Source organism: Erinaceus europaeus, unplaced genomic scaffold (genome assembly GCF_950295315.1).
Source record: "Erinaceus europaeus unplaced genomic scaffold, mEriEur2.1 scaffold_474, whole genome shotgun sequence".
Lineage (NCBI taxonomy): Eukaryota > Metazoa > Chordata > Mammalia > Eulipotyphla > Erinaceidae > Erinaceus > Erinaceus europaeus.
The window spans coordinates 21,699-46,137 of NW_026647370.1; the positions used below are offsets into that span (position 1 = coordinate 21,699).

Consider the following 24,439-nt stretch of genomic DNA (forward strand, 5'->3'; position numbering starts at 1 on the left):
TTATACTGTACTTTGCTATATGCCAGACCCAGGTTTGAGTCAAGTCTTTACTGTATTAAAGAAAATTCTAGAGAGGAAGAGACAGATAGCCGCAGACCCACTTCACCGCTTGTAGAGCGACTCCCCTGCACGTGGTGAATCAGGGGCTTGAGCCAGGATCCTTATGCTGGTCCTTGCACCTTGCAGGCTTAATCTGCTGCGCTACCTACCGCCTAGACCCCTGAAGAAAGTTCTCATGGTTGTTCTTAGTCTCTCTCTCTCTCTCTCTCACCTGCCTCAAAGGAGAAGGAGAAAAGTAAAGTCCCAAAGCACAAATACTTTGGCTATATCAAAACTGATCATTTAGTGGTCTGGGAGATGGCTCAGTGGATAAAGCACTGAATTCTCAAGCATGAGGTCCTGAGTATCAAGCCCCAGCAGCACATGTACCAAGTGATAACTGGTTCTTTCTCTCTCCTCCTATCTTTCTCATTAATAAACAAAAATAATAAAAAAAAACCTGATCATTTAGTTATTAAAAATATGTAAACTTTTTCTCTCTCCCTGGCCATCTTGGTGGCTGCTCTTGGTTGGGGGCCATCCTAGGTTCAATCCCCTGCACTACCATAAGCCAAAACTGATCAGAGCTCTGGATAAAACAAAACAAACAAGCAAAAACAACCTGATTTTCAGTGTTAAAATTCAAACTTCCACACCAAAGTAAAAGACTCTGGGGTAAGTGGGGGGGTGGGCAGGGAGGGGGAAGAGTACAGGTCCAGAAAAGATGACAGAGGACATAGTAGGGGTTGTATTATTATGTGGAAAACTGAGAAATGTTATGAACAAACTATTGTATTTACTGTCAAATGCAAAACATTAATCCTCCAATAAAGAAATTAAAAAAATTAAATTCCAAGCTAAAATTATGAATATAAAAAAGTTATCTCTACTTTTATGAAACTGATTTCTCTCTATTTAAAGACAAACACAATGAGGTTGGTGATTATTTTAATGGAGTTTTTAAAAATATTTATTTATTTATTAGATACAGACAAACTGAGAGGGGAAAAGAGACAGAGGAGACACACCTGCAGTTCTGCAGGTGGGGAGCAAGGGATTGAACCTAGGTCCTTGTGCATTATAATGTGCATGCTTAACCAAGCATGCAACCACCTGGCCCCATCTTCTCATCTTAGGACATAACATATGTAAGTTTTGGTTTCAGACAAGGATATATTCATGATATATTAGTGCATTTACTTAGTAGTGAGTATATGCAAAGAAATCACAATGTCATCTCAAAAAGGTATTTTTGCCCTTTGTGTTTACTCCTATATCCTCTATGTCTTGAAAAATATCTGGGAAATAGTGAACTTTCAACAAATATAGGTAGGAAAAAAACTGAACAAACGTAGCCTACACTGAGTGTGCCACAAGGTTAGAAATGGAGAGGACAGTTAAACAAAAAAAGTTATTTGAATCCTGTATTTACAGGTGACATAAGACTTTCAAAACTGTGTGTATAAGACGAAATAGATAATTTGTCCCCAAGCATTTTCTCTGAGTCAAGAATACAAGAATTAGCTAAACATAACTATATATGTCTGAACAGTTGTTTTTAATTTATTCTCCCACAGGACACCATTACATACCCACAGAGCAAAGGTACAGTTCTTGAAAGTGCTTCATTCCAGAGTTTGCAGTCACTTTTTTTTTTACCATACTAATTCTAGTAAGAGCATATATAAAAATTAAGTTTCTTTCTAGTTCCATAGTGCAGTGGTTAGCACATCTTCCGTATTACCTGAAGGGCCTGGGTTCAATCCCCAGTGGAACAACAAGATTTTTTTTATGCGCACATCCAAAATGGATATAAAGAGCTCCATTGTTTAAAAATATTTTATTTATTTATAAATGAGAAAAATAGGAGGAAAGAGAGAAAGAACCAGACATCTCTCTGATATATGTGCTGCTGGGGATCAAACTCATGACCTCCTGCTTGAGAGTCCAACGCTTTATTCACTGTACCACAAGAGCCGCATGTTCCTTTTGATACTTAATATTCAAAATACAGACATTCACAATGAGAATAATCACCTATTTGTATTTACACAATTGCTTCTTTTATTTTTAACACAATTCTTTGTAACAGGACATTTTTAATGGGTAAAAAGATATTTGCAAATACAAATAAATTGGTTATATACAGAACAAGTGCTGGATCCCAGTTCTGGAAATTTTCTCTTACAAAGCAAGCTGTTTTCTCCATTTGATGAATGAATGCATCTAGGTCTGAGGTGACCATGCAGGTAGCAGAGAGGATATGAGATTCACAACTCACCTTTATCCTGATTTTTTTTTTCCCAAGATTTTCTTTATTTATTCATTAGAAGGATAGGAGGAGAGAGAGAAAGAACCAGATATCAGTCTGGTACATGTGCTACTGGGGATCGAACTCATGACCTCATACTTGAGAGCCCAATCCTTTATCCAATGTACCACTTCCCGGACCACTATCCTGGTTTTCTTTTGCCAGCCTAAGCCAAGTCTTCAACTGATGGTGGATGTTCTGTAGAGAATTTCAAAAGTCAACCTCCAGCACTAGTAAAAGAAAAAAAAAAAGCAAAATATAAATTAAAAATGCAAATCACCCAGAGATTTTCTTCCCTTACCTGGCGCCCCAAGCGGAGACTGGGGGAGTCTGAGGGTCTCTCAGGTGCCATGTCCATGCAGTGGGAACTACTAGGGATGAGAAGAGCTGATTCTGAAGGTCCTAAGTTCTGGGTTATACTTAGTGCATGCCAGGGGTCTGTGTCCCCTAGAAAGAAAGGAGAGAATGTGTATTGAATTGGGGCTAGATAGAGGTTTGGGAGTTGGGTTCTGATGGCATACTCACCATTGATGAACAATAAGTGGGTGGCCCCAGGGGTCTGGCCACCATAGTAGGAGTTTGTCTGGACCACAGCCTGGGCTATGGATGAAGCTGAGAGTCCAAACACCTGTTCACATAACTCTAGGTAGGAGGGCAGTGCTGGAAGCTGGGAGAAAGGGCATTTGGGGTCTTCACAGGTGACATCTGTAGAGGGAAATATCTATAAGAATAAGGTATATGCCAGCCCCCATCCTTTTTTTTTTTTTTTTTTTAATAATCAGTTTTAGAATTCTCTTCCCAGTGGTGGTCAAGACAGCTCTGGGGTTTCCTTTTAAAGAGTTCACAACTCCCTTCTCAGAATGATCAGGACTGTGGTAAAAACAGGCTTTGGGGTCGGGTAGAGTGGGTCGGGTAGACTGGTAGTAGGGGGATATCACCATATCACTAGAAGGAACACAATGGGCTCCAGGATAGCAAATAAGGGATAAGATCTAAAGAATTGGTAGAGGGTGGGGAAGATAGCATAATGGTTATACAGAGATTCTCATGCCTGAGGCTCCAAAGTCTCAGGTTCAATCCCCCATACCATCATAAGCCAGACCTCAGCAGTGCTCTGCTAAAAATAAAAATATAATATAATATAATATAATATAATAAGAATAATAGTCAAGATACTTTTAAAAAAGAATTGACAGGAGTGAGTAAAGCAAAGAGAGAAGATCAAGTGTAAGGACAGAGAAAACAGCATTACGAGGGGCCAGGCAGTGGCACACATGGTTGAGCACTCACATTATAATGTGAAAGGGCCCAGGTTCAAGCCCCTGGTCCCCACCTGCAGGGGGAAAGCTTCACAAGTGGTGGAGCAGGGATGCAGGTGTCTCTCTGCCTCTCTCCCTCTCTATCTCCTCCTCTTCTCTCTCAATTTCTCTCTGTCTCTATCTAATAGTAAATAAATAAATAAATAAATAAAGGTAGATACAGACTATTAAAAAAAGAGAGAGAGAGAAAAAAAACAGCATAGCAAAGGCCTAGTTCTTAAGAAGGAGCCTGCTGTGGTTCAAGCACAAATTGGATGAGATGTCTCTTTCTCAACCCCACATAAGCTTATTCCTTCATTACTGTTTACTGAATACCTACTGTATATAGGGTTCTGCTACATGTATGTGACAAAACACACAACACACAATACTGCCAGGAGCAGTGATTTCGCATGCATGAAGCCCCAGTGCTGAAAAAGTAATTTTTTAATCTGAAATTTAAGTCATTTGTATATATTTCTTAAAATTTAAATAATTTAAAAATAATTAACTTTTTTTTTCCATTTATAGAGACAGAAGTTGAGAAGGAAGGGGGAGATAAGAGAGAAGGGGCTGGGCGGTAGCACACAGTATGGAGCTCAAGGACTGGCACAAGGATTCCGATTCAAGCCCCTAGCTTCTCACCTGCAGGAAGGTCACCTCAAAATCGGTCTGTAGGTTTCTATCATTCTCTCCTCCTTTCCTGTCTTCCCCTCCTCTCTCAATTTGTCTTGTGCAACAATAACAGCAACAACAACAATGGAAAAAAGATGGCCAAAGGGTAGTAGTGGGTAATAGTGTAGGCACCACCGAGCCCCAGAGATAACCCTGGAGGCAAGAGAGACAGAGAGAAAGAAACAGACAGAGAGAGAGATGAGCCAGCAGCACTGCTTCACCACTTGTGAAGCTTCTCACCCTGCAGGTGAGGACCAGGGATTTTAACCTTGCAGACTATACCACATGCACTCAGCCTGGCTCACTACTCCCCTGCCCCCAAAATATTTTATAAATTAATGATAGGGGGGGAGAGAAAGAGAAGTAGACATCACTCTGACACATGTGCTGCCAGGGATCAAACTTGGGACCTCATGCTTGAGAGTTCAATACATTATCTACTGCACCACCTCCTAGACTGCCTAAAATTCAAATTTAATTGGGAATTTCGTATTGTATTTAACAGTCCTATCCATTAAGAACTATGAAAGGGTTCTGAGTAGAAAAAGGACAAGGTCATATTTACAACGCTGTCTTTGAATATTGTAGTTGGACTATACGGAGGAAATAAGGACCAATAAACAAGAAAGGCGACTCAGTCAGGGATCCACACAAAAGAGGATGAGGATCTCTGACAGCAGACGGAGGAAAAAAAAAAAAAAAGGAAGAACTGGTGAATTGACTAAGGAGGAAGGGTAGACAGAACTCAGTGGTCAGAAGGTCATGGAGATATTGGAAAGGTGGCATGCAGGATACCACCAGGAAGTTGGGAGGTGGTGCATCTAGTAAAGTGTGCATGTTACAGTGCACAAGGACCCTGGTTCAAGTCTCTGGCCCCCACCTGCAGGGGGAAGTTTTACTAGTGGTAAAGCTCTCTCTCTCTCTCTCTCTCTCTCTCTCTCTCTCTCTTCTCCCTCCCCTCTCAAATTCTGTCTCTATCCAGTTAAAAAAAAAAAAAAAGGTACCACTAAGTTTGCTTTTTTTTTTTTTTTTAGGTTTTTAGCTTACTGACAAGAGGGCTTGGCCATTCCTGGAATAAGAATATACAGATGTGGAGTAGACTAAAGAGATGAGCACTTATGTTGAGAGATCATGTGCAGGACAAGGACATATACATTCCACTAAGACAGTCCATCCTTGTGCCCCATGCCTGCAAGTTTAAGAAGCCAAGCAAGTGACCTTGGAGTTAGCAAAGTGGATAAAGCTTTAGCATGACATGTTTCCAGCATCACATGTGTTAGTGGTGCTCTGGTTCTCTTTCCTTTCTCCCTCATATGTGAATAAATCAATCTTAAAAAAATTAAATTGGAAGGGAGTCCGGTGGTAGCACAGCAGGTTAAGCGTATGTGGCGCAAAGTGCAAGGACCTTGAGTGAGGATCCCAGTTCGAGCGCCCAACTCCCCACCTACAGGGAAGTCGCTTCACAAGCGGTGAAACAGGTCTGCAGGTGCTTTTTTCTCCCCCTCTCTGTCTTCCCCCCTCTGTCTTCCCCTCCTCTCTCCATTTCTCTCTGTCCTATCCAACAACAGCAACATCAATAACAACAACAATAATAACTACAACAATGAAAAACAACAAGGGCAACAAAAAGGGAGTAATAAATATTTTAAAAAATAAATTATGGCTGAGGAAATAGCATAATGGTTAGACAAAAGACTTTCATGCCTCTGAGACTGAGTTCTCAGGTTCAATACCCAGCACCACCATAAGCCAGAATTGTGTAGTGTCCTGGTAAAATAAAATAAAATAAAATAAAATAAAATAAAATAAATGGGCTGGGTGGTGGTGCAGCCAGTTGAGTGAACACATTACCATGCTCAAGAACCTAAGTTCAAGCCTCAGTCCTTACCTGCAAGGGAAAGCTGCATGAGAGTGGTGAGGGAGTGCTTTAGTTGTCTCTCTTTCTCTATTTCCCCTGCCCCTCTCAATTTTTCTTTGTCCTATCAAATAAATATTTTATAAAATTAAATTTCAAAAACGAAGTTCAGCAGTCAGGCCAGTTTCCCTGTGATATGAAAATAGGTATAGACCACTTGTGAGATGACTTGTCTGGGCGTAGCACAGATGTATGGTTGGGGCAAAGTCTGGGTCGGTCACTTACAGAAGCCAAATTCAGTGCATGTCTGGTACAACCACTGCCGGTCACCCACGCTGGACACTTGGGGTTCTGTGATCCTCAGCTGTGCCACTGTCTCTGCTCGGGAAAAGCTTAAACATCTCTGGTCCAGGCTGTGCATGAGAACCTGGGGGACAATATGCATACAACTACATACACACACATATACATATATATGTCCTTCTTTCCCCCACTCCCCAAACTAGAGCCTAGAGGCCTGGGTCCCTACAAGTCAAAGGTCAAAAGTCAGGCAAGGGCCTGGGAGATAGCACTATGGTTATGCAAAAGATTTTTATGACTGGGGCCAAGTGGTGGTGCATCTGGTAGAGCGAGCACACTTGACAATGCACAAGGACTAGGGTTCAAGCTTCCACTCTCCACCTGCAGGGGGAAGCTTCCTGAAAGATGAAGCAGTGTTGCTGCAGGTATCTCTCTCCCTATTTCCCCCCTTCCCTCTCAATTTCCGTCTATATTCAATAAATAGATAAGTAAATAAAGTATTAACAAACAAGCAGACAAACAAAAACGAATGTTCAAGGACTCTGGCTCAAACCCCAGCCCCCACTTGCAGAGAAGTCACTTCACAGGTGGTGAAACAGTGTTGCTGTTATTTGCTCCCTATCTCCCCCTTCCCTCTCAAGTTCTGTCTTTACTCTAAATAAATAAATAAATATTAAAAGAAAAAGACTTTCATGATGAAGGCTCTAAGGTCCCAGGTTCAATTCCCTAGCACCACTATCAAACAGAGTTGAGTAGTGCTCTGACCAAAAAAAAAAAAAAAAAAAAAAGTCAGCGAAGTGACCTGAGATATCTCAGAGGTAGAGCATAGGATAAGGGAGGCCTCAGGTTCAGCATATGCCAAATCTAAGCGGTGCTATGGTTTCTCTCACTCATAAAAAATAAAGACAAGGCGGCTGGAGAAGTGGCTCAACTGGGCTCTCCTGTCTGAGGTTTCTGGTTCAATCTCCAGTACCACAAGTGCCAGAGTGTGCTTGGGCTTCTTTCTCTCCTTCCTGTCTCATGGGAAGCTCTCTCTGATATGTAATCAAGAAAATAAATCCTTACAAATGTAAACTAAAATGAAAACAAGTGTTTGTAAAACACAGCGGAGTGAGTTCCTGAGAACCCCATGGTAAGAGGGGGGTGGGAGCCTGGGCCCTATGAGTTAAGACGTTAATGGATAGATGACTGGGGCCTTATACCCTGTGAGACCTTGAGCAACTCATAATCCGTTTACTTCACCTGTGAGTGAGAATAAGTGTCTAGCTCCTAGAATTACTGTGCGTATTCAATGAAATCATTCCTATCTTACGGAAGAGGAAAGTAAGGCTCAAAAAGGTTCACACTTGCCCAAGAGCACAGAGTGGAAGTGGAGCTGAAAGAAACCTTGGTCTGAGGACTAGCGCTGTCCGCGCTCAGCGGTGCTCTCTCACCTTCACTGCCCGACGTAAACCGCGGTACGCAGCCGGGTGGCTAAAGTTGCCCTGGGGCCCTAGGAGGAGTCGGCAGAACTGCCTCACACCCAGCGGCGCTCCCTCCTGCCCATCGTACTGCACGGCTCCTCCCACTAGAGCTTGTAGCGCCCCCAGCAGCTCCGCCTGGTCCTCCGTGCGGTCCAGGGACCCGCAGGCGCCCAGCTCCGCCCTTAGCGTAGCCCGAGCCGCCCCTCCAGCGCGCAGACGCCGCTCCACCTCCGCGAATGCAGCGGACACCGCAGCCCGGCACTGCGAGGACAAATAAGCAACAACGGCGAAAGCGCGGGGCTGTACCTCAGCCTTGCCGTCTCCAGCACCCACACGTTTCTGGGGCGCCCCATATCCCCTTCGCTAGGCTCTCGGGGAGCTGCTGCAGTGAGTTCTGGCCCCACCCTCTCCTGGCTCCTCCTCTCCGACTGCCCTGGCCCCGCCCCTACATTATCCGGCTCGCTCCCGCTGGACTCCGCCCTCGCTTAGGCCCCGCCCCTACATTCTCCGGCTAGCTCCCGCTGACTCCGCCCTCGCTTAGGCCCCGCCCCTTCAAGGCCCAGACTTGTTCCAGGTGTGTGTCCCAGGTTTAAGGCCCTGTCAAATTCTCCATTTCCGCCTTCTTCCAAATTCAGGGATTTCACCTCGCTTAGCTCCTGACTTAATGTTGACTTCACCGTTTTCTCTCACCAAAGTCCACAACCTCTTCTTCCTATCCGTTCTCAGACTAGGGCCCATCCTACCTCCGGGGATCCGCCGATCGCCGTGTTCTTTAGGCTTCTGGACACCACCTGTAGCAGAACGGAGGGAGAAGGTGTCATCGGACTTGGACTATTGATGCCCGCCGCCTCCTTCCCGCTCTGGCTTCATCCTTACGTCATTATATTCAGAGAAATCCAGCACAGCCCGCACCGGAGCGGAAGAAGCGATTGAGGCGAAAATGAGATGGGGAAACTGATAGAGGAGAAATCGTTAGTCTCTGGTCATAGGGAATGGGTTCCTACATATTCCTGCTGGTGTCAGTCTTGTGGTTTTAGGCAAGTCCCTATCTCCTATGTACCGAACTCTTGCGAAGACAACTTGTTGAAAACTTTTGGGGAGTGGGGAGTTAGAGAGTGGCTGTTCCTGTTTTCTCAGGAGGATTCCCAGAGCCCAAGTTCCCTCCCCCGCAGCCCATTCTAGGGAATCCCTGGGACCTTCAGCCGGGCCCAGGCGGCCAAGGAACCGGCGTAGGAGCCTCCAAAGCAGATCCAGGGACTGGAGGAGGACACATTGAAGACTCGAGAGAGTGCAAGGCGGGCAGAGGCCACGTCAGCTAACCTGGAGCCAGAGGGAAGAGTGGATTGGTACTCACCTCTGGGAATCCTAGAGATTCCCCCAGCTGCACAGGTGATGACCCAGAGACATGAATGGAGAGTCCGGCCAGAAGTTAGGGTTCTTCTAATAAGTTATTCATGAAGTTTACCCCACACACACATTGACCACATATGTGCCTAGGCCAGCAGAGACCCCTCTGGAAAGTCCTAACTCTCTTTCCCTTCTGGACTAGATGAGGAAGGAGAAAATCTCCAAGATAGCATAGATGGAAACTTGGCACATGTAAGTAAAAGTTGGGGCAAAAATAATTTTTCATGAAGAGGAGCGGGGCTTTTATTGACTGAGGTAGAAGGTATAGAGTGAATAAGAGATACAATTAGGCACCAGATGGTGGCACATCTAGTAGAGAGCACACACTATTATGCCCAGAGTTCAAGCACACACACCCCCACCTGCAAGGGGGATGCTTCACTAGCAGTGAAGCATTGCTGTAGGTTTCTCTCTTTCTCTCTCTTGAGTTTTCTATGCCTATTCAAACTAACTAGCTAAATTAAATACAATAACAAAAGAGATACACATTGGAAAAAGAAAAAAGGAGGAAGTGTTGGGATATGTCTAACTTCCTCTTTTTTCTGTCCCAAGAACTTACTTCCCTCCCCAGCCTTTCTGAGAATGTTTGTATTTGGTGTCAAACACTTAAAAAGTGGTGTAGCAAATCATGTTAAGTGAAATAAGTCAGAAACAGAAGGACGAATATGGGATGATCTCATTCACAGGAAGAATTTGAAAAACAAGATCAGAAGAGAAAACACTAAGCAGAATCTGGACTGGAGTTGGTGTATTGCACCAAAGTAAAATACTCTGGGGTGGGTGGGTGGGGGAAGAGTACAGGTCCTGGAAAAGGATGACAGAGGACCTAGTGGGGATTGCATTGTTATGTGGAATACTGAGAAATGTTATACATATAAAAACTATTGTATTTTCTGTAGAATGTAAAACATTAATCCCCCAGAAAAGGAAAAATAAAGAGACAAAGGAAGTAAGGAATAAAATGGTGTAGCCCCTGAAGACTGAAGAACAGAAACAGAAGTGAGGACTTCTGTGGGGACTCAGTGATGGAGGGAAGAGTAAAATAGAAAGAAGAAATGGATACAAACAGCATATACTCAAATAACATTTTTTCCCGATAACACTGATGAGAAAAAAAATCCATGAGGATGTTGAACTGAACAATATTATCTGATGAAGATCTGCTTTCATTATATATCATTTGGCTTTAAATCATACTTTACAATAATGTGTTGGGGGGGTAAGAATGTAGTGTATGTAAGAGAAAAAAATAGACTCAGAGGAAAAATAGGGACTCAGAGATGGAAAGAGGAAGAGGTCAAATAGTGGCACACCTAGTTAAGTACATGTATTAATCATCCATAAGAACCCAGGTTCAAGCCCTGCAGAGGGAAAGCTTCATGAGTGGTGAGGCAGGGCAGCAGGTGTCTATCTCTCGCTCCCTTTTTATTTATTTCCTTTTTGTTGCCCTTGTTTTTATCATTGTTGTGGTTATTATTATTGTTGTTGTTATTGATGTCATTATTGCTGGGTAGGACATAGAGAAATGGAGAAAGGAGGGGAGGACAGAGAGGGGGAGAGAAAGATAGACACCTGCAGACCTGCTTCACTGCCTATGAAGGGACTCCCCTGCAGGTGAGGAGCTGGGGGCTCGAACCGGTATCCTTACCCCCATCCTTGTGCTTAACCCACTACACTACTGCCCGACTCCCTCACTCCCTTTCTATCTCCTTTCCCTTGCAATTTCTGTCTGTTCTATCAAATAAAATAAAGTTTAAATTAAAGAGAGAAAGTAAGACAGAGAAGAAAGCATTGAACCAGAGGCTCAGAAGTCAATATCTAGCAGTAGAAGAGACCCAGTTACAGAGATGCCAAAACACAGACATTCCAGGCTCTATGTTAACAAACACACTCCCTACCCTTACTTACGCATGCCGACTGGACAAGAAGCGGAGCTGGACTATGTTCAAGCCACCGGCAGGTACACTCAGGCCATAAAATCTGTGTTCCAGGCCTATCACCAGGGCCCCCCAGGTTGGTGCAAGGGCTGCAGGGTGCCCTGTGAAAAGTTTAGGGTGTGTGTGGGGAGTATGTATGGCCTGGTGGAAGCCGTGGGACCCTCAGGTTTCAGTACTATAATGGGCAGCCTTCCTGCTCTCCATTGGCTTATGTTGTCTCCTCCTGTGTCCTGCTTCTTACCTTTCATCACTGAACCTGGCCCAAGGCTGCTCTCACCTCCCAGATGCAGGAACACAGGTCCATCTTGGGTGACCCAATATTTATCATTCACCCAGTACCGCTGAGGGGTAGAATGAAAAAGAAGAAATAGGTTTGTGAGCATTCTGACCTATTCTGTGTTTTCTGTTTTATCAACTGGATTTCTCTGTATATACTTAGTAAGAAGTGAAATAGGTATGTTTACACATGTGTTCACTTTCCTTTATTCCCTTATCTAGAATGTCATACTCACAAGAGGAGATTTAAAAATTAGTAATTCTGTTTTTAGTAAAGAGAGAGAACTAGGGAGTCGGGCGGTAGCACAGTGGGTTAAGCGCAGGTGGCACTAAGCACAAGGACCAGTGTAAGGATGCCGGTTCGAGCCCCCAGCTCCCCACCTGCAGGGGAATCGCTTCACAAGTGGTGAAACAGGACTGCAGGTGTCTATCTTTCTCTCCCCTTCTTTGTCTTCCCCTCCTCTCTCCATTTCTCTCTGTCCTATCCAACAACAACGAGATCTACAACAATAAAACAACAAGGGCAACGAAAGGGAATAAATAAATAAATAAATAAATAAAGAGAACTTACTTGGGCAAGGGACCAAATTCATGATCTTATACACAAAGTTTGGCATTCTACACACTACACTGTCTCCTGGGTCTTAAAGAGCAGGCATTTTTGTCATTTTTCCCCCCTTCTTCTCAGAGCCAAGAATCATGCTAGACACTTACTATGTATTAAAATAATAATTGTAGAAGTAACAATGCATAGATTTAGGATATCAGTGAAAAACTGTTTGAAGACTTTGTAGAGCAGGAGTTTAAAGTAGAAATGTTGTTTATTCATTCGTTAGTTATTTTCAAAGCCTGTTATGAGCTAGAAATAGTTCCCAAGCTAGTCTTGCCACATATTTAGACCTGGTGGTAAATTTATTGTTCAACCGAAGGATAGAGAGTAAGGCGACTGTATGGCAATGAGAGGATGAGTGGAAGATGTAACAATGGGACCTGATCCTAAAAGAAAGGGGAAAAGTGCTGAGCTAGAGGGTAAATTGCAGAAACTGTGACTAGATTAAGAGCAGTATGAGGGGGCCAGGTGGTGGCATACCTGGTGGAACATACACATGCCAATGTGCAAGGACCCGGGTTCAAGCCCCCAGTCCCCACCTGTAAGGGGAAAGCTTCACAAGTGGTGAAACAGTGCTGTAGGTGGCCCTTTGTCTTTCTCCCTCTTAACCTTCCTCTCCCCTCTCAATTTATTTTTGTCTCTATCCAAAATAAATAAGTTATTAAAAAACAATAGCAATATGAGATGTTAACAACAGGCATAAAATGAGACTGGGGACAAAGGTAAGGGACTGAGGTGTGAGAAAAAAGAGCAGGAGCTAAGGGACAGAGAAGGAAGAGGGCAGGGTAGTTAGTAGGTGCCCATTTCTAGCCTCACCTGTAAGAAAGACCTCCCATCAGAGGTATTGAAGGGGTCCAGTGGTTGCTCCAGCCATCCCTCTTTTGGGAATGCTGAAGGCCCAGGGTTCAGAGCCAGGCCCAGGCCAGAACTTTCCTGAAATTGCTGAATGTATTCCCCAAGGCGCCTGAGAAGGGAAGCTGTGGAAGACAGGTGAAAAGTCAGGTCAGGCCCCCTCAGGAGCCCTTACCTGACTCTCAAGCTCTCCTACCTGAAGTGGAAGACCCCCAGAAGGAAAACAGGAACAGAAGGCCCAGCCAAAAGGTAGGTGTGATAGTCATGCTGGAGGCCCAGTCTACTGTTGTCAGTGCCCTAGGGCTTCTGCTCTCATTCACCAGGCACCTTTACTATGTCCCTAGAACTGGGATTTAAATTCAGCCCTTCATCAGTTCAGATTTCCTTTCTGACACCACCACTGTTAGGACAGGTCAAGCTTCTGTAGGAATCAGTAAAGCGGGGTAGGGACGCCAGAGGTTTGTACACAGAGGTCTGCTGAGATGGAAACTGAATATCCACTTTCTTCCCTCTCCCTAATTTTCTCCTCGTTCAGCATCGTGATTTTTCTTCCCTCTGACCTTCAGTATACTCCAGAGTGCCCCTGTCTCCCCCCTCTCTTTCCTGCAGTCATTCTCTTTCCCTCTCATTTTTCTATGCCTTAGTCTCTGTCTTCTTGCTACCTCAAGACTGCCTCTAGCCCACTTACTCTCAGCCTTCTTCTACTTTCAGTTTATCTTCAAGTCTTCTCAGTTTCTTCACTTCTATTTCAGTCTTTTTCTCTGTAATTCAGTTTCTCTCTGTGTGCCTCAATTGCATCCTATTTCCTGGTCTCCCCCTCTTTCTGTTCCTTATCAGTGTGTCATAAACTACAATTCCACCACGCTCCTTAGACTCATGGTCTCTAAATAGCTTAGGCTTGCTCAATAGCATTCATTATGTCATAAAAAGCAGGTACTGGGAGTCAGGTGGTAGCCCAGCAGATTAAGCAGAGGTGGGGCAAAACACAAGGACCCATCAGTAAGGATGTCTACTGATCAGTAAGGATCCCAGTTGGAGCCCCTGACTCCCCACCTGCAGGGGAGTCCCTGCACAAGCAGTGAAGCAGGTCTGCAGGTATCTATCTTTCTCTCCCCTTCTCTGTCTTCCCCTCCTCTCTCCATTTCTCTGTCCTATCCAACAACAAATGGCATCAGTAACAACAACAATAAAAAAACAACAAAAGGGAATAAATAAATAAATATTAAAAGAGTTTTTTAAAGTAGGTACTTTACATGTCCAGGGGAGAAGCAATTACAGAAGCCAGATCTTTCAACTTCTGCACTCCATAATGATCCTTGGGTCCATGTTCCTAGAGGAATAAAAAATAGGAAAGCACTCAATGTAGAGGATGGGATAGGGAACTCTGGTGATGGGAATTATATCTCTCTTATCCTATGGTCTAGTTGATCATTATTAAAGAAATAAACAAACAAAAGAAAACAAAAAAGGCTGGGAGAAATAGCATAGTGGTTATGCAAAAAAAAAAAAAAAGCAGGTAGTCAGATACTTTAAACAAGTTTTCTAATTGTGGATACAATTTTGGAACTGATATACCAACACATCTGCTCCATTTGATCTTTTCATTAAAAACTTGGATCGTTAACTGGTAGTTTACAAATCATACCAAGTGTTTATATAATTTAATTTGTTAATAAATCTAACCATGATTTCATATGTCTGTATACTTATTAACTATATGATCATGATGAATTTTCTTCAACACTTACAAATACGTAAGTCTCAAGAATTTGCAGGGGCCAAGCTGGGGTGCACCTGTTTAAGCACACACATTTCTGTGTACAAGGACCCAGGTTGAAGCCCCTGGTCCTCACCTGCAAGAGGAAAGCCTCACAAGGTCTGAAGGTATCTCTTCGTCTCTCTCCCTCTCTATCTTCTCCTCGCTCTCAATTTCTCTCTGCTTCTACTACTAATAATAATAATAAAAAGGAATTTGCATACCCCAGTTTCTATTCTTGGGCTGGGGAGGCAGCAAAAAGGATTTCATGCTAGAGGATCAAGTTTTTTTTTCCACTAAATTTTTATTTATTGGATGGAGACAGTCAGAAATTAAGAAGAAGGTGATAGAGAAAGACACCTACAACACTGTTTTACTTGCAAAGCTTTCCCCCTGCAAGTAGGGTCAGGGTCTCAAACCTGGGTCCTTGTACATGGCAACATGTGCGCTCAACCAGGTGTGCCACCTTCCAGCCCCTGGGAATCATTTTTTTCTTCTTTAAAGATTTTATTTATTTATTCATGAGAAAGGTAGGAGAGAGAGAAAGAACCAGACATCACTCTGGTACATGTGCTGCCAAGTTGCGAACTCAGGACCTCATGATTGAGAGTCTAATGCTTTAGTCACTGTGCCACCTCCTGGACCATGGGATGCAGTTTTAATCCCCATCAGCAAAACAAAATTTACTTTTAAAATTATCTTTTGCGACTGGTTGGTGGTGCACTGGGTTAAGCGCACACAGTGCTAAAGCATAAGTACTCATTCAAAAAATCCGAGTTGGAGCCACTCTTCAGGGGGAAAAGCCTCACAAGCTTCACAACTTTACAAGCCATGAAGGAAGTTTGTAGGTGTCCACTCCTCTCCCAATTTCTCTCTGCCAGGAGCAGTGAATTCCTCGTGTTGGTACCAAGCCCTAGCAATAACCCTGGAGGCAAAAATATACCTTTAAAATATTTATTTATGTTTATGAAGGACAGATAAGACTAGAGCACTGCTCAGTTCTGACTTATGGAAGGTAGTGCTGGGGGATTGAACCTACATTCTCAGAACATCACTTTCTAACCATAAACCATTTTATAGCATTATCTAAAACTGACCTCATAGCAATCTCTCTTTTTCCCACATCTAATCAGTGTTTGCTGATTCAAAGTTCAACAATTCTCAGGTTCCAACACACACACAATTAGAAGGGGAGTGGTCAGGGAGGTGGCAGTGGCTAAGGCACTAAACTCTCAAGCATGAGGTCCTGAGTTCAATCCCTGACAGCACATGTATCAGAGTGATATCTGGTTCTTTCTCTCTTTCTCCTCCTATTTTTCTCATTAACAAATAAATAAAATCTTTAAAAAACCAGAAAAGGGGAGTCGGGCTGTAGCGCAGCCAGTTAAGCTCAGGATTCAGGTTCGAGCCCTAGCTCCCCACCTACAGGGGAGTCGCTTCATAGGCGGTGAAGCAGGTCTGCAGGTGTCTATCTTTCTCTCCCTCTCTCTGTCTTCCCCCTCCTCTCTCCATTTCTCTCTGTCCTATCCAACAACGATGACAAGAATAATAACTACAACAGTAAAACAACAAGGGCAACAAAAGGGAATAAATAAATAAATAAAAGAGAAACAAGCAATCTGAGTCTCTGAAAAGAGATTTAAAAAAAAAAAAAAAGAAGAAAGGGAAAGGGCCTAGATGATTAAATTATTCTTCTTCTTCTACATCTTTCCTGGGGTCAGAATAAGGAAAAGCTCTCTTATAAATGTTATCTGTGTTTTCTCCAGACAGAACCGACCAGTATGAGAAAGTCTTTAAAAGAAGTCCTTAGCACAGCTATATACAAGATACTGGGTACTGTACAGCAAACCATAACAAAAGGACTTTTCAAAGTTAACCCAATTACCAAATAATGTGATGATAACATTAACTATCGATTGTCTTTTTGAACCCTAAGACAGCAGGAACCTCACATCTCCACTATAGAGCCCCTACTTCTCCCAGTCCTGGAACCCTTGGATAGGGCCCACTTTCCCGTATGCCTCTCCCAATCCATACCAAATAATATTGCATCCGCCAATCACAACCTAACCAACGCAACGATTGCCACCTCAACATGCTTCACTTCAGACTGTGTCCAGAGACTTCACATGTGGAATGACAACCCTTCAGCTTCATTACTCAGGTAAGACCTTTCCTTTCATAGTATACTCTAATTTCATCTCAGGTAGTTCACTTTCTAACAAAGTCCCAAAACCTAGATATACACCAGTTTCTGTGAGAGAGAGCATATCTTCACACATATCTATAAACTACTGCAAAATATATACCTGAAAGCAGAAGTACACTAGAGTTTGCAGTGAGTACCTCCCTAACATTTCCTCTCCACTATTCCAAGCTTTGGGTCCATGATTGCTCAACAATTTGTTTGGCTTCATATGTTAACTCTCTTTTCAGTCACCAGGTTCCAGATGCCATCAGGATGCTGGCCAGGCTTCCCTGGATTGAAGACCCCACCAATATGTCCTGGAGCTCAGCTTCCCCAGAGACACACCCTACTAGGGAAAGAAAGAGGCAGACTGGGAGTATGGACCGACCAGTCAACGCCCATGTTCAGCAGGGAAGCAATTACAGAAGCCAGACCTTCTACCTTCTCCAACCCACAATGACCCTGGGTCCATGCTCCCAGAGGGATGGAGAATGGGAAAGCTATCAGGGGAGGGGGTAGGATATGGAGATTGGGTGGTGGGAATTGTGTGGAGTTGTACCCCTCCTACCCTATGGTTTTGTTAATTAATCCTTTCTTAAATAAAAAAAAAAAAAAGAAGTCTAATTTCATGTTTGTCAGAAGTAGAGTTTTTCGTTTCTTATTACTCCTTTTCGCATGAGTGGAGGAAGGGGAAATTTAAAAAGTGAAGCAAAGGTTAAAGCAACGTTATGGCTGGTAGTAAGATTAGCTAAAATAAAACATCACCTTTAAAGAAGAAACATTTTAAGATAGGACCTAACAGCAAAGTGGGAGAACAAAGAGCGTTTACTTATGTGTGGCCGGTTAGCTCAGTTGGTTAGAGCGTGGTGCTAATAACGCCAAGGTCGCGGGTTCGATCCCCGTACGGGCCAAATAGACCATTTTACCTTTAGAGGTAGCTGGGCCGTCACTGCTTAGTTTTTAGAGACTAAGTTGTGTTGCGCACATAGCAAAATAGAAATTCTTCCAGGTGTGTCATTTTGCCAAGAGACTGTTTTATGTGTAATCTCTACCTTCAAATGGTCGCTTAGGTCTATTACAGGGTTGTACTAACATTGTTAAGATTATGGCTTCGATTCTTGTGTAGGCTTCCGGGTTACTATGTATTGTTTGCTAGACCATCACCTCTCCAGATCTTCCTTCTTTCCCTTCCTCGCTCCTTCTTTCCTCCTATCTTTCTTCTTTTCTACACAGAGAGAAGGAGAAAGAAGGGCACAGTATATAGTTCTCCCCTGTGGTTTACGGGGACTGGACCCTGGATCACAGGCAGAACAAAGCAGCTTTTCTCCCATGTAAGGGCACTTTCCATTCCAGGTAAAAAATACCTTTCTAAATAGTAGCCAGTTAGCGCAGCTCCATAAGGGGTGATACTAATAACACCAAGGTCGTAAGTTTGATCCCTGAACGGGCACACTGCAAGAAGCTGTCTCTCTAGCACAGCTTTGGAATTAAATGGTAGCGTTAGTTTTTAGTCCTCATCAGTATCACCTATCTTCTTTGTTCCCCTCTACAAGGGGTGGCGGGGTGGAGGAAGGAGATAAAGAAAAGGGAACAACAACAACAAAGCACCAAAGTTTGTTATAGATTATGTACCTGTTATAAAGTCATCAGGTGGGCAATTTATTAAGGGAAATGAGGATATAGGATCATATTGGCATTGGGGAGAAAGTGAAGTGTGTCTGGTGATCCCTAAGTGATGCCACACTTCTGTTCCTATTTCCAGAGTTGATTCACCCAGTCTACATGTAACCATCACACACTCCATATACCTAGTTATCTGCTCCTCTTCAGAACTGCCTTTTCAACATTGCTGGTATCAACATCTCTTATTATTAAAAACATAACCGAATTGTGACTACTCTGTGACTACCTCCATTTTGTTGAAGCTAGCCATTTCAGATAATGAAAAGGACTTCATGACAATCCGGACCTCCAGTTTTTAATTGGGGTTACTCCCAATTAACAAGCCAAAAAGCTGACATGGCTTTCAAAATCTAGAGTCACTTCATTTCATTGCTTAAAAGCCAAACTTTCCTCATGAGAAAAAAGGTCAAAGTGCTTAAAAATGGCCTTGTTAACAAGGCCCCACTTAACATTTCTGCTACATCTCAGTTTACTCTGTAGCAGTTTTAATTGCCCTCTGATGCTCTTTAAGTATTCACATTTCTGTCTCTGTTCCAGTCTCTTTGTTCCCTCTGGACAGCATTCACTACAGCCAGGTGAAAGCTAGGAATGGAAAAAGGAAAGTAAGAGTGACTATGTTTTGTTACAATTCTTGTGATGAAGAGTTATGACTTAGTTGAGATAGATTCAAATAGGAATGTTTTGGAATAAAATCTTAAATTTCTGGAGAAAAGGTAAAAACTGTTTCCGCCCGGTTTCGAACCGGGGACCTTTCGCGTGTTAGGCGAACGTGATAACCACTACACTACGGAAACTTGGACGACCACATTTGTTCACCTTACAGTATTTGTTAAAATTAATGTAGTAGTTCTTCAGCCTTTAAATTGATCATTTATTTCTCATGAAAATAAGACTCCTACAACTACAGTTATTTTACAACAGTTAGACAGGGAAACTTAGGCAAATGTCTGGGACATTTTATTTATTTATTTATTTTTCTTTATTAGGGGATTAATGTTTTACATTTGACAGTGAATACAATAGTTGTACATGCATAACATTTCTCAGTTTTCCACATACAACCCCCACTAGGTCCTCTGTGAGACATTTTATTTGATAAAGTAACTTCATGATATAATACTATTATTTCTCTTATCCTGTATTATTAATGCTGGTTTTCACTTATGGAAGACAGGAAAATTTTCTCTTGGGAACTAGATCCGTTTAGCTGAGCTCAAGGGATTTTTTAGAGTGAGACCAAAGGAGTGAGAACATTGTCCAGTTGTCTGTCAAGCAAGGTTTGAGGGAGTGGCTGCGAAGTTGGTTAAAGTGGAATCTAGAGAATAACTTTTATTACATTAGAATCTCTTTCTGAGGTCCGGGAGGTGGCGCAGTGGAGAAATCTCTTACTGCTCTGACACATGTAATGGGTTTGAAATGTGATATCTTATTCAGTAGACAAAAACTGTGTTCTTCTAGGTAAAAACTTAAGTTTAGATGCTAGTCTACTTTCCTTCTTTACCAGAACACTGTTCAGTCAAGGCTCATGATCATGTGGAGGATTGAACCAGGGATGTTGGATACTCAAACAGGAGTCTGTTTGCATAACCATTATGCTATCTACTGTCTGCCCAGATATAAACTTTTTAAACTTCTGAGACATGCTTCATGAGGTTGCATTCGCTCCACCCCCGTTACTCTTCTTCCTTTCTCCTGTGGTAGTATGTCGTTGCAGTTTCACAGAAAATGTCTTCTCTTGAGCATAAGTGTGGTGGCAAAATTAGTGTTGGAAAAGTTAGTATTCCCGTGGCAGCTTTACTTTGTTTTCGGTCATAGTATTCTTTTTTTTTTTTTTTTCTGAAAGAATTTCTTTATTCATGAGAAAGATAGGAGAGAGAAGGAACCAGCCATCACTGGTACATGTGCCACCGGGTTGAACTCGGGACCTCATGGTTGAGAATCCAGTGTATTATGCACTGAGCCACTTCCTGGACCTATAATACCTGTTTTTTAATGTTAGTCCTCAGAGTCACAAATGATTCAGATTTCCCCTAACACTCATTTTAAATTAATGATTAGGTGGTAATTTAAAAAATCATTAGAAGAATGTTTCTTCTATACTCTTTTTAAACCTGGTTACACAATTCAAGGCTATAGAATTAACTAATTTCCTAGAAGCTTGGAATTCTAATCAATTCTAACTACGTAAAGGTTCACAGAAATACTTACCTGCGTCACCGGGATGGCCGAGTGGTTAAGGTGTTGGACTTAAGATCCAATGGATGAATGTCCGCGTGGGTTCGAACCCCACTCCCGGTATACCATTTATGTGTTTTGTCTGAAAACTTACTGGGCAAAATTTGCATCTCGTCCAGTAAGTATGAATGTGTTTTTCTCTTTTTTGTCTAATCCAACAAACTCTAATTTATTTTATTTAGACAATTTACATACTCATGACTGATCTATTTGCATTAAAGCCCAAATACCTGGGAGGTGGCAAAGTGGGTAAAGCTTAAAAGTATAAAGTCCTAAGGGGGGGAAAAAAAAGTATGGAGTCCTGAAGTCAAAACCTGACACTATATGTGCTAAAGTAGTATTCTGGTTCTCTCACAAATAAACATACATTTTATTTATTTATTTATTTATTTTTAATTTTTTTTATTTAAGAAAGGATTAATTAACAAAACCATAGGATAGGAGGGGTACAACTCCACACAATGGGAATGGGGAATGGGAATCTGGGGAATGTTATGCATGTAAAAAAATAAAAATAAAAATAAACATACATTTTAAATATGACTTTTTCTCTAGGAATGAAACAACTGTTGTTTGGTAATTGGTGCTTGTTATTTTGTTTTCACCAGAGCACTACTCAGCTCTGCAAAGAGACTCTCATGCCACAGGGTCCAAAGTCCCAGGTTCAATCCTCTGCATCACTATAAGCCAGAGCTGAGCAATGCTCTGGTAAAATATAAAATAAAATAAAATGTTGTGAAGACATTTTCTCCCCTAGCCTAAGTCCATCACCATTATGCCCCAGGATCCAAGTGCTTTTCTATTTCATCCCTTTCCCTCCTTCCCCAAAGGCCTTTACTTTTGGTGCAATATACCTTTCCCTTACAAATTTTCATCCATTATTGATTTGAAGAATATACACAGGCAGATAAAAAAAATTTTAATGTGATGTTGGGGATTAAAGCTAGGGTCTCCAGTATACACTGTCACTGAGTTACCAGCGAGGAATAGAGAGAGACTGTGGGAGAGAGAGAATTTCAGCTTGAGGAAAAATAGTTTTTAATAAAAGGAAAATGAGGCGGGATCAAGGAACTTTTAGAATAGCTAGTGGGGACCTCTAGGTATTTTCAAGTCTATTAAAGGTCAATTATATTTCATGGCATTTTGAATTTAAGGATTTATTTCCAAACGAAGAAATATTTTATAGCTTTCTACAATACTCAAACAGTTTTCAACATAGACATTTCACATATGAAACCTCTGCTACTTTCCTACCCCTGCCTTTTCTATATTCCCAAGACAAGAATTTATCTTTCAGTTGAGTTGCTTCATTTTTTTAGCAATAAATTTATAACGCTCTGTTCCTAATCTGAGTCTCATCAAGATCAATTATGTGTACTCTGGGAGGTGATGCAGTGGGTAGAATGCTGGATCTTTAGGTATGAGACCCAGAGTTAAAATCCTGGCAGTACAACAGTGATGCCTGATTTTCTTTCTCTTTCTCCTATCTCTCTTACTGACAAATAAAATCTAACAAAAGCAACTGTGAGCAGTTAGATCTTGCTGACAAATGTTGCATATATTTCTTGTGTTAAAAAAAAAAAACTTTGTGGGTGGAGAAAACAGCATAATTGTAATGCAAAGAGACTCTTATACCTGAGGCTTTGAAGTCCCAGGTTCACTCTCTTGCACCACCATAAGCCAGAGCAGAGCAGTGCTCTGAAAAACAAACAAACAAACAAACAAACAAACTTTGATATCTTCTTTCCAGTCAACAATTATGGAAAGTGTTTTGAGATACAAGACAGAGAAGCTTACAATATGGTCTTGATCCTTCTTGTATTTCCTAGCAATGTCCAGACAATAACATAATAGAACAGATAATTCTATAATATAGGGAGACATTACTACACGGAGCTCCTTTGGGGTAAAGTTTATGTGTTTTTGAATCTGTGTTTTGTGCCAGAGAAGGAGGAGTTCTCTAAATGTGTCATCTGTATTTCCAGAAGACTGGTAGGTGGAGCCTGTGACTATCTTGTTAATTGTCACAAAGGAAGAGGAGTTATGGCAAAATGTTCCTATGTCTTCCTACAGTCAATCTTCTGAACTTAAGCACTCAATTCTGGTTTCCAGAGAATCATTTTCCAGCAAGGAGATAAGTATTTAGGTGCATTGCAAGGACAGTGGCAAGGGAGATCTTTAAATCAAATTCTCCAGGTGTGGTAATCATTTTGCAACATATGCAAATCAAATCGTTATACTGTACACCTTAAACTGGCGAGAAATAAGTTGGGACTGTCCTCAGTGATATTTGCCAAGTATACCTCAAAAAAATGGAAAAAGACATTATTGCTTCACCTCTCCCCAAATATTCAATATGCTACTTTTTCTTAGATCATCATACTTGGAATTTATGGAACAATTGAAGCCCTGGACAAAACATTTGACTGCTTATGAGTTTTTAACCTGTATTTATAAATAAAGGGGAGAAATATAAAAAAAAACCTTTATGAATAAATTTATAATGAAACACTGAAACCTGCAGTCAATAACTTCTATAAAAGAAGGGAAAGGCAGCTCCCACTAGCAGTTGTTTCCGTAGTGTAGTGGTTATCACGTTCGCCTCACACGCGGAAGGTCCCCGGTTCGAAACCAGGCGGGGGCGCTTTTCTAATTATAAAATAATATAACTAGAGTTATACTGAGAGGCCTGTTCGTTCTCAGCGTCCATAAGTATGCCAGATCCACGTCATCCACGTCAGAGTCTCTCGAAAAAGCATTAGAGTAAGAAGGTGAGACGAGAGCAAAGTCTTTGTTTTTAGCACAGACACCTACTTCATATTGAAACCTTGTGTCAAGTGAGGGCAGTTCCAATTTATTTCTTGTCAGATAAATACGTTCATGCAAAAGCGACGGACCCCCCCCCCCACCCGGCGCACTTTTGGAGGGGGTGTTGCAGTGGGTTACAGAGGGAGGGAAGGGCATGCAAGTTCCCTCTGCCCCAATTACCTTTCCTGAGTGCTCCCAGTTTCGCCGTGTCCAGAAAGTGATCCCATGCCTGGGTGGCAGTCGGTATCCAGTTGAGTTTTCTGCACTGGGGCAAACATGGGCAGAGGTCTAATTTTGGACCTCTGAAATGAAAGTCTGAGATGTTCCACGATGCACACCTAAAACCTATATAATGTGATAATGCAAAGACACCCTTCCCTCCCCTCCCCTCCAAAAAAGTGTGTGTGGGAGGAATGAATGAATAAGAAAATAAATGAACTTCGCATGGAGGTACTTTCTTTCAAACCTTTGGAGTTTGAGCAGAAGTAACCAGTGAGCCTGAGATTCCCACACACAGAAAAAGAAAAAAAACAATTGCCAAGTGCCTTTTGAAATCTTAGACTGTATCGAAATATTATTTCCTTTCTTCTAGAATAATTTTAAAAATCTCTAGTTTTGTCTATTTCCATTCTACCTCATTCAATTTATTTTAGAAGTTCACTATCCTAATTCTCGCACATTCTTTTGATACACCAACCTGACAAATCACATAGTTCAGCAATAGTTATCTAAATAGTTCCAAAGAG

At 42.1% G+C, this 24,439-nt stretch overlaps 1 protein-coding gene and 4 non-coding genes across 5 annotated transcripts; 3 read left to right on the forward strand and 2 right to left on the reverse strand.

The window, feature by feature from the left end:
- Positions 1-1,876: 1,876 nt before the first annotated feature.
- PRSS16 (serine protease 16) lies at positions 1,877-23,971 on the reverse strand. Its single transcript, XM_060183949.1, has 14 exons — positions 23,874-23,971; positions 23,567-23,712; positions 18,332-18,446; positions 12,988-13,183; positions 11,527-11,626; positions 11,257-11,386; positions 9,138-9,261; positions 8,818-8,895; positions 8,685-8,732; positions 7,912-8,202; positions 6,464-6,605; positions 2,876-3,055; positions 2,652-2,797; positions 1,877-2,548 (listed from the first exon to the last, which is right to left on the reverse strand). The coding sequence occupies exons 1-14, from the start codon at positions 23,969-23,971 to the stop codon at positions 2,444-2,446; spliced, it is 1,899 nt and encodes a 632-aa protein (XP_060039932.1). The 3' UTR covers positions 1,877-2,443.
- Positions 17,805-17,878, forward strand: TRNAI-AAU (transfer RNA isoleucine (anticodon AAU)). Its single transcript has one exon. It is a non-coding gene; the product is annotated as a tRNA-Ile (tRNA).
- TRNAV-AAC (transfer RNA valine (anticodon AAC)) lies at positions 19,372-19,444 on the reverse strand. Its single transcript has one exon. It is a non-coding gene; the product is annotated as a tRNA-Val (tRNA).
- Positions 20,866-20,948, forward strand: TRNAL-UAA (transfer RNA leucine (anticodon UAA)). Its single transcript has one exon. It is a non-coding gene; the product is annotated as a tRNA-Leu (tRNA).
- TRNAV-CAC (transfer RNA valine (anticodon CAC)) lies at positions 23,457-23,529 on the forward strand. The gene has a single exon. It is a non-coding gene; the product is annotated as a tRNA-Val (tRNA).
- Positions 23,972-24,439: the final 468 nt, after the last annotated feature.

Excerpts from the sequence above, each read along its gene's own strand:
- PRSS16 (XM_060183949.1), bottom strand. The coding sequence starts at position 23,971 with ATGTTTGCCCCAGTGCAGAAAACTCAACTGGATACCGACTGCCACCCA. Across the intron at positions 18,447-23,566 it reads GAGAACGAACAGGCCTCTCA|CTGTGCTAGAGAGACAGCTT; the intron begins GTATAACTCTAG and ends TTAATTCCAAAG. Across the intron at positions 2,549-2,651 it reads GTCTCCGCTTGGGGCGCCAG|AACATCCACCATCAGTTGAA; the intron begins GTAAGGGAAGAA and ends AATTCTCTACAG.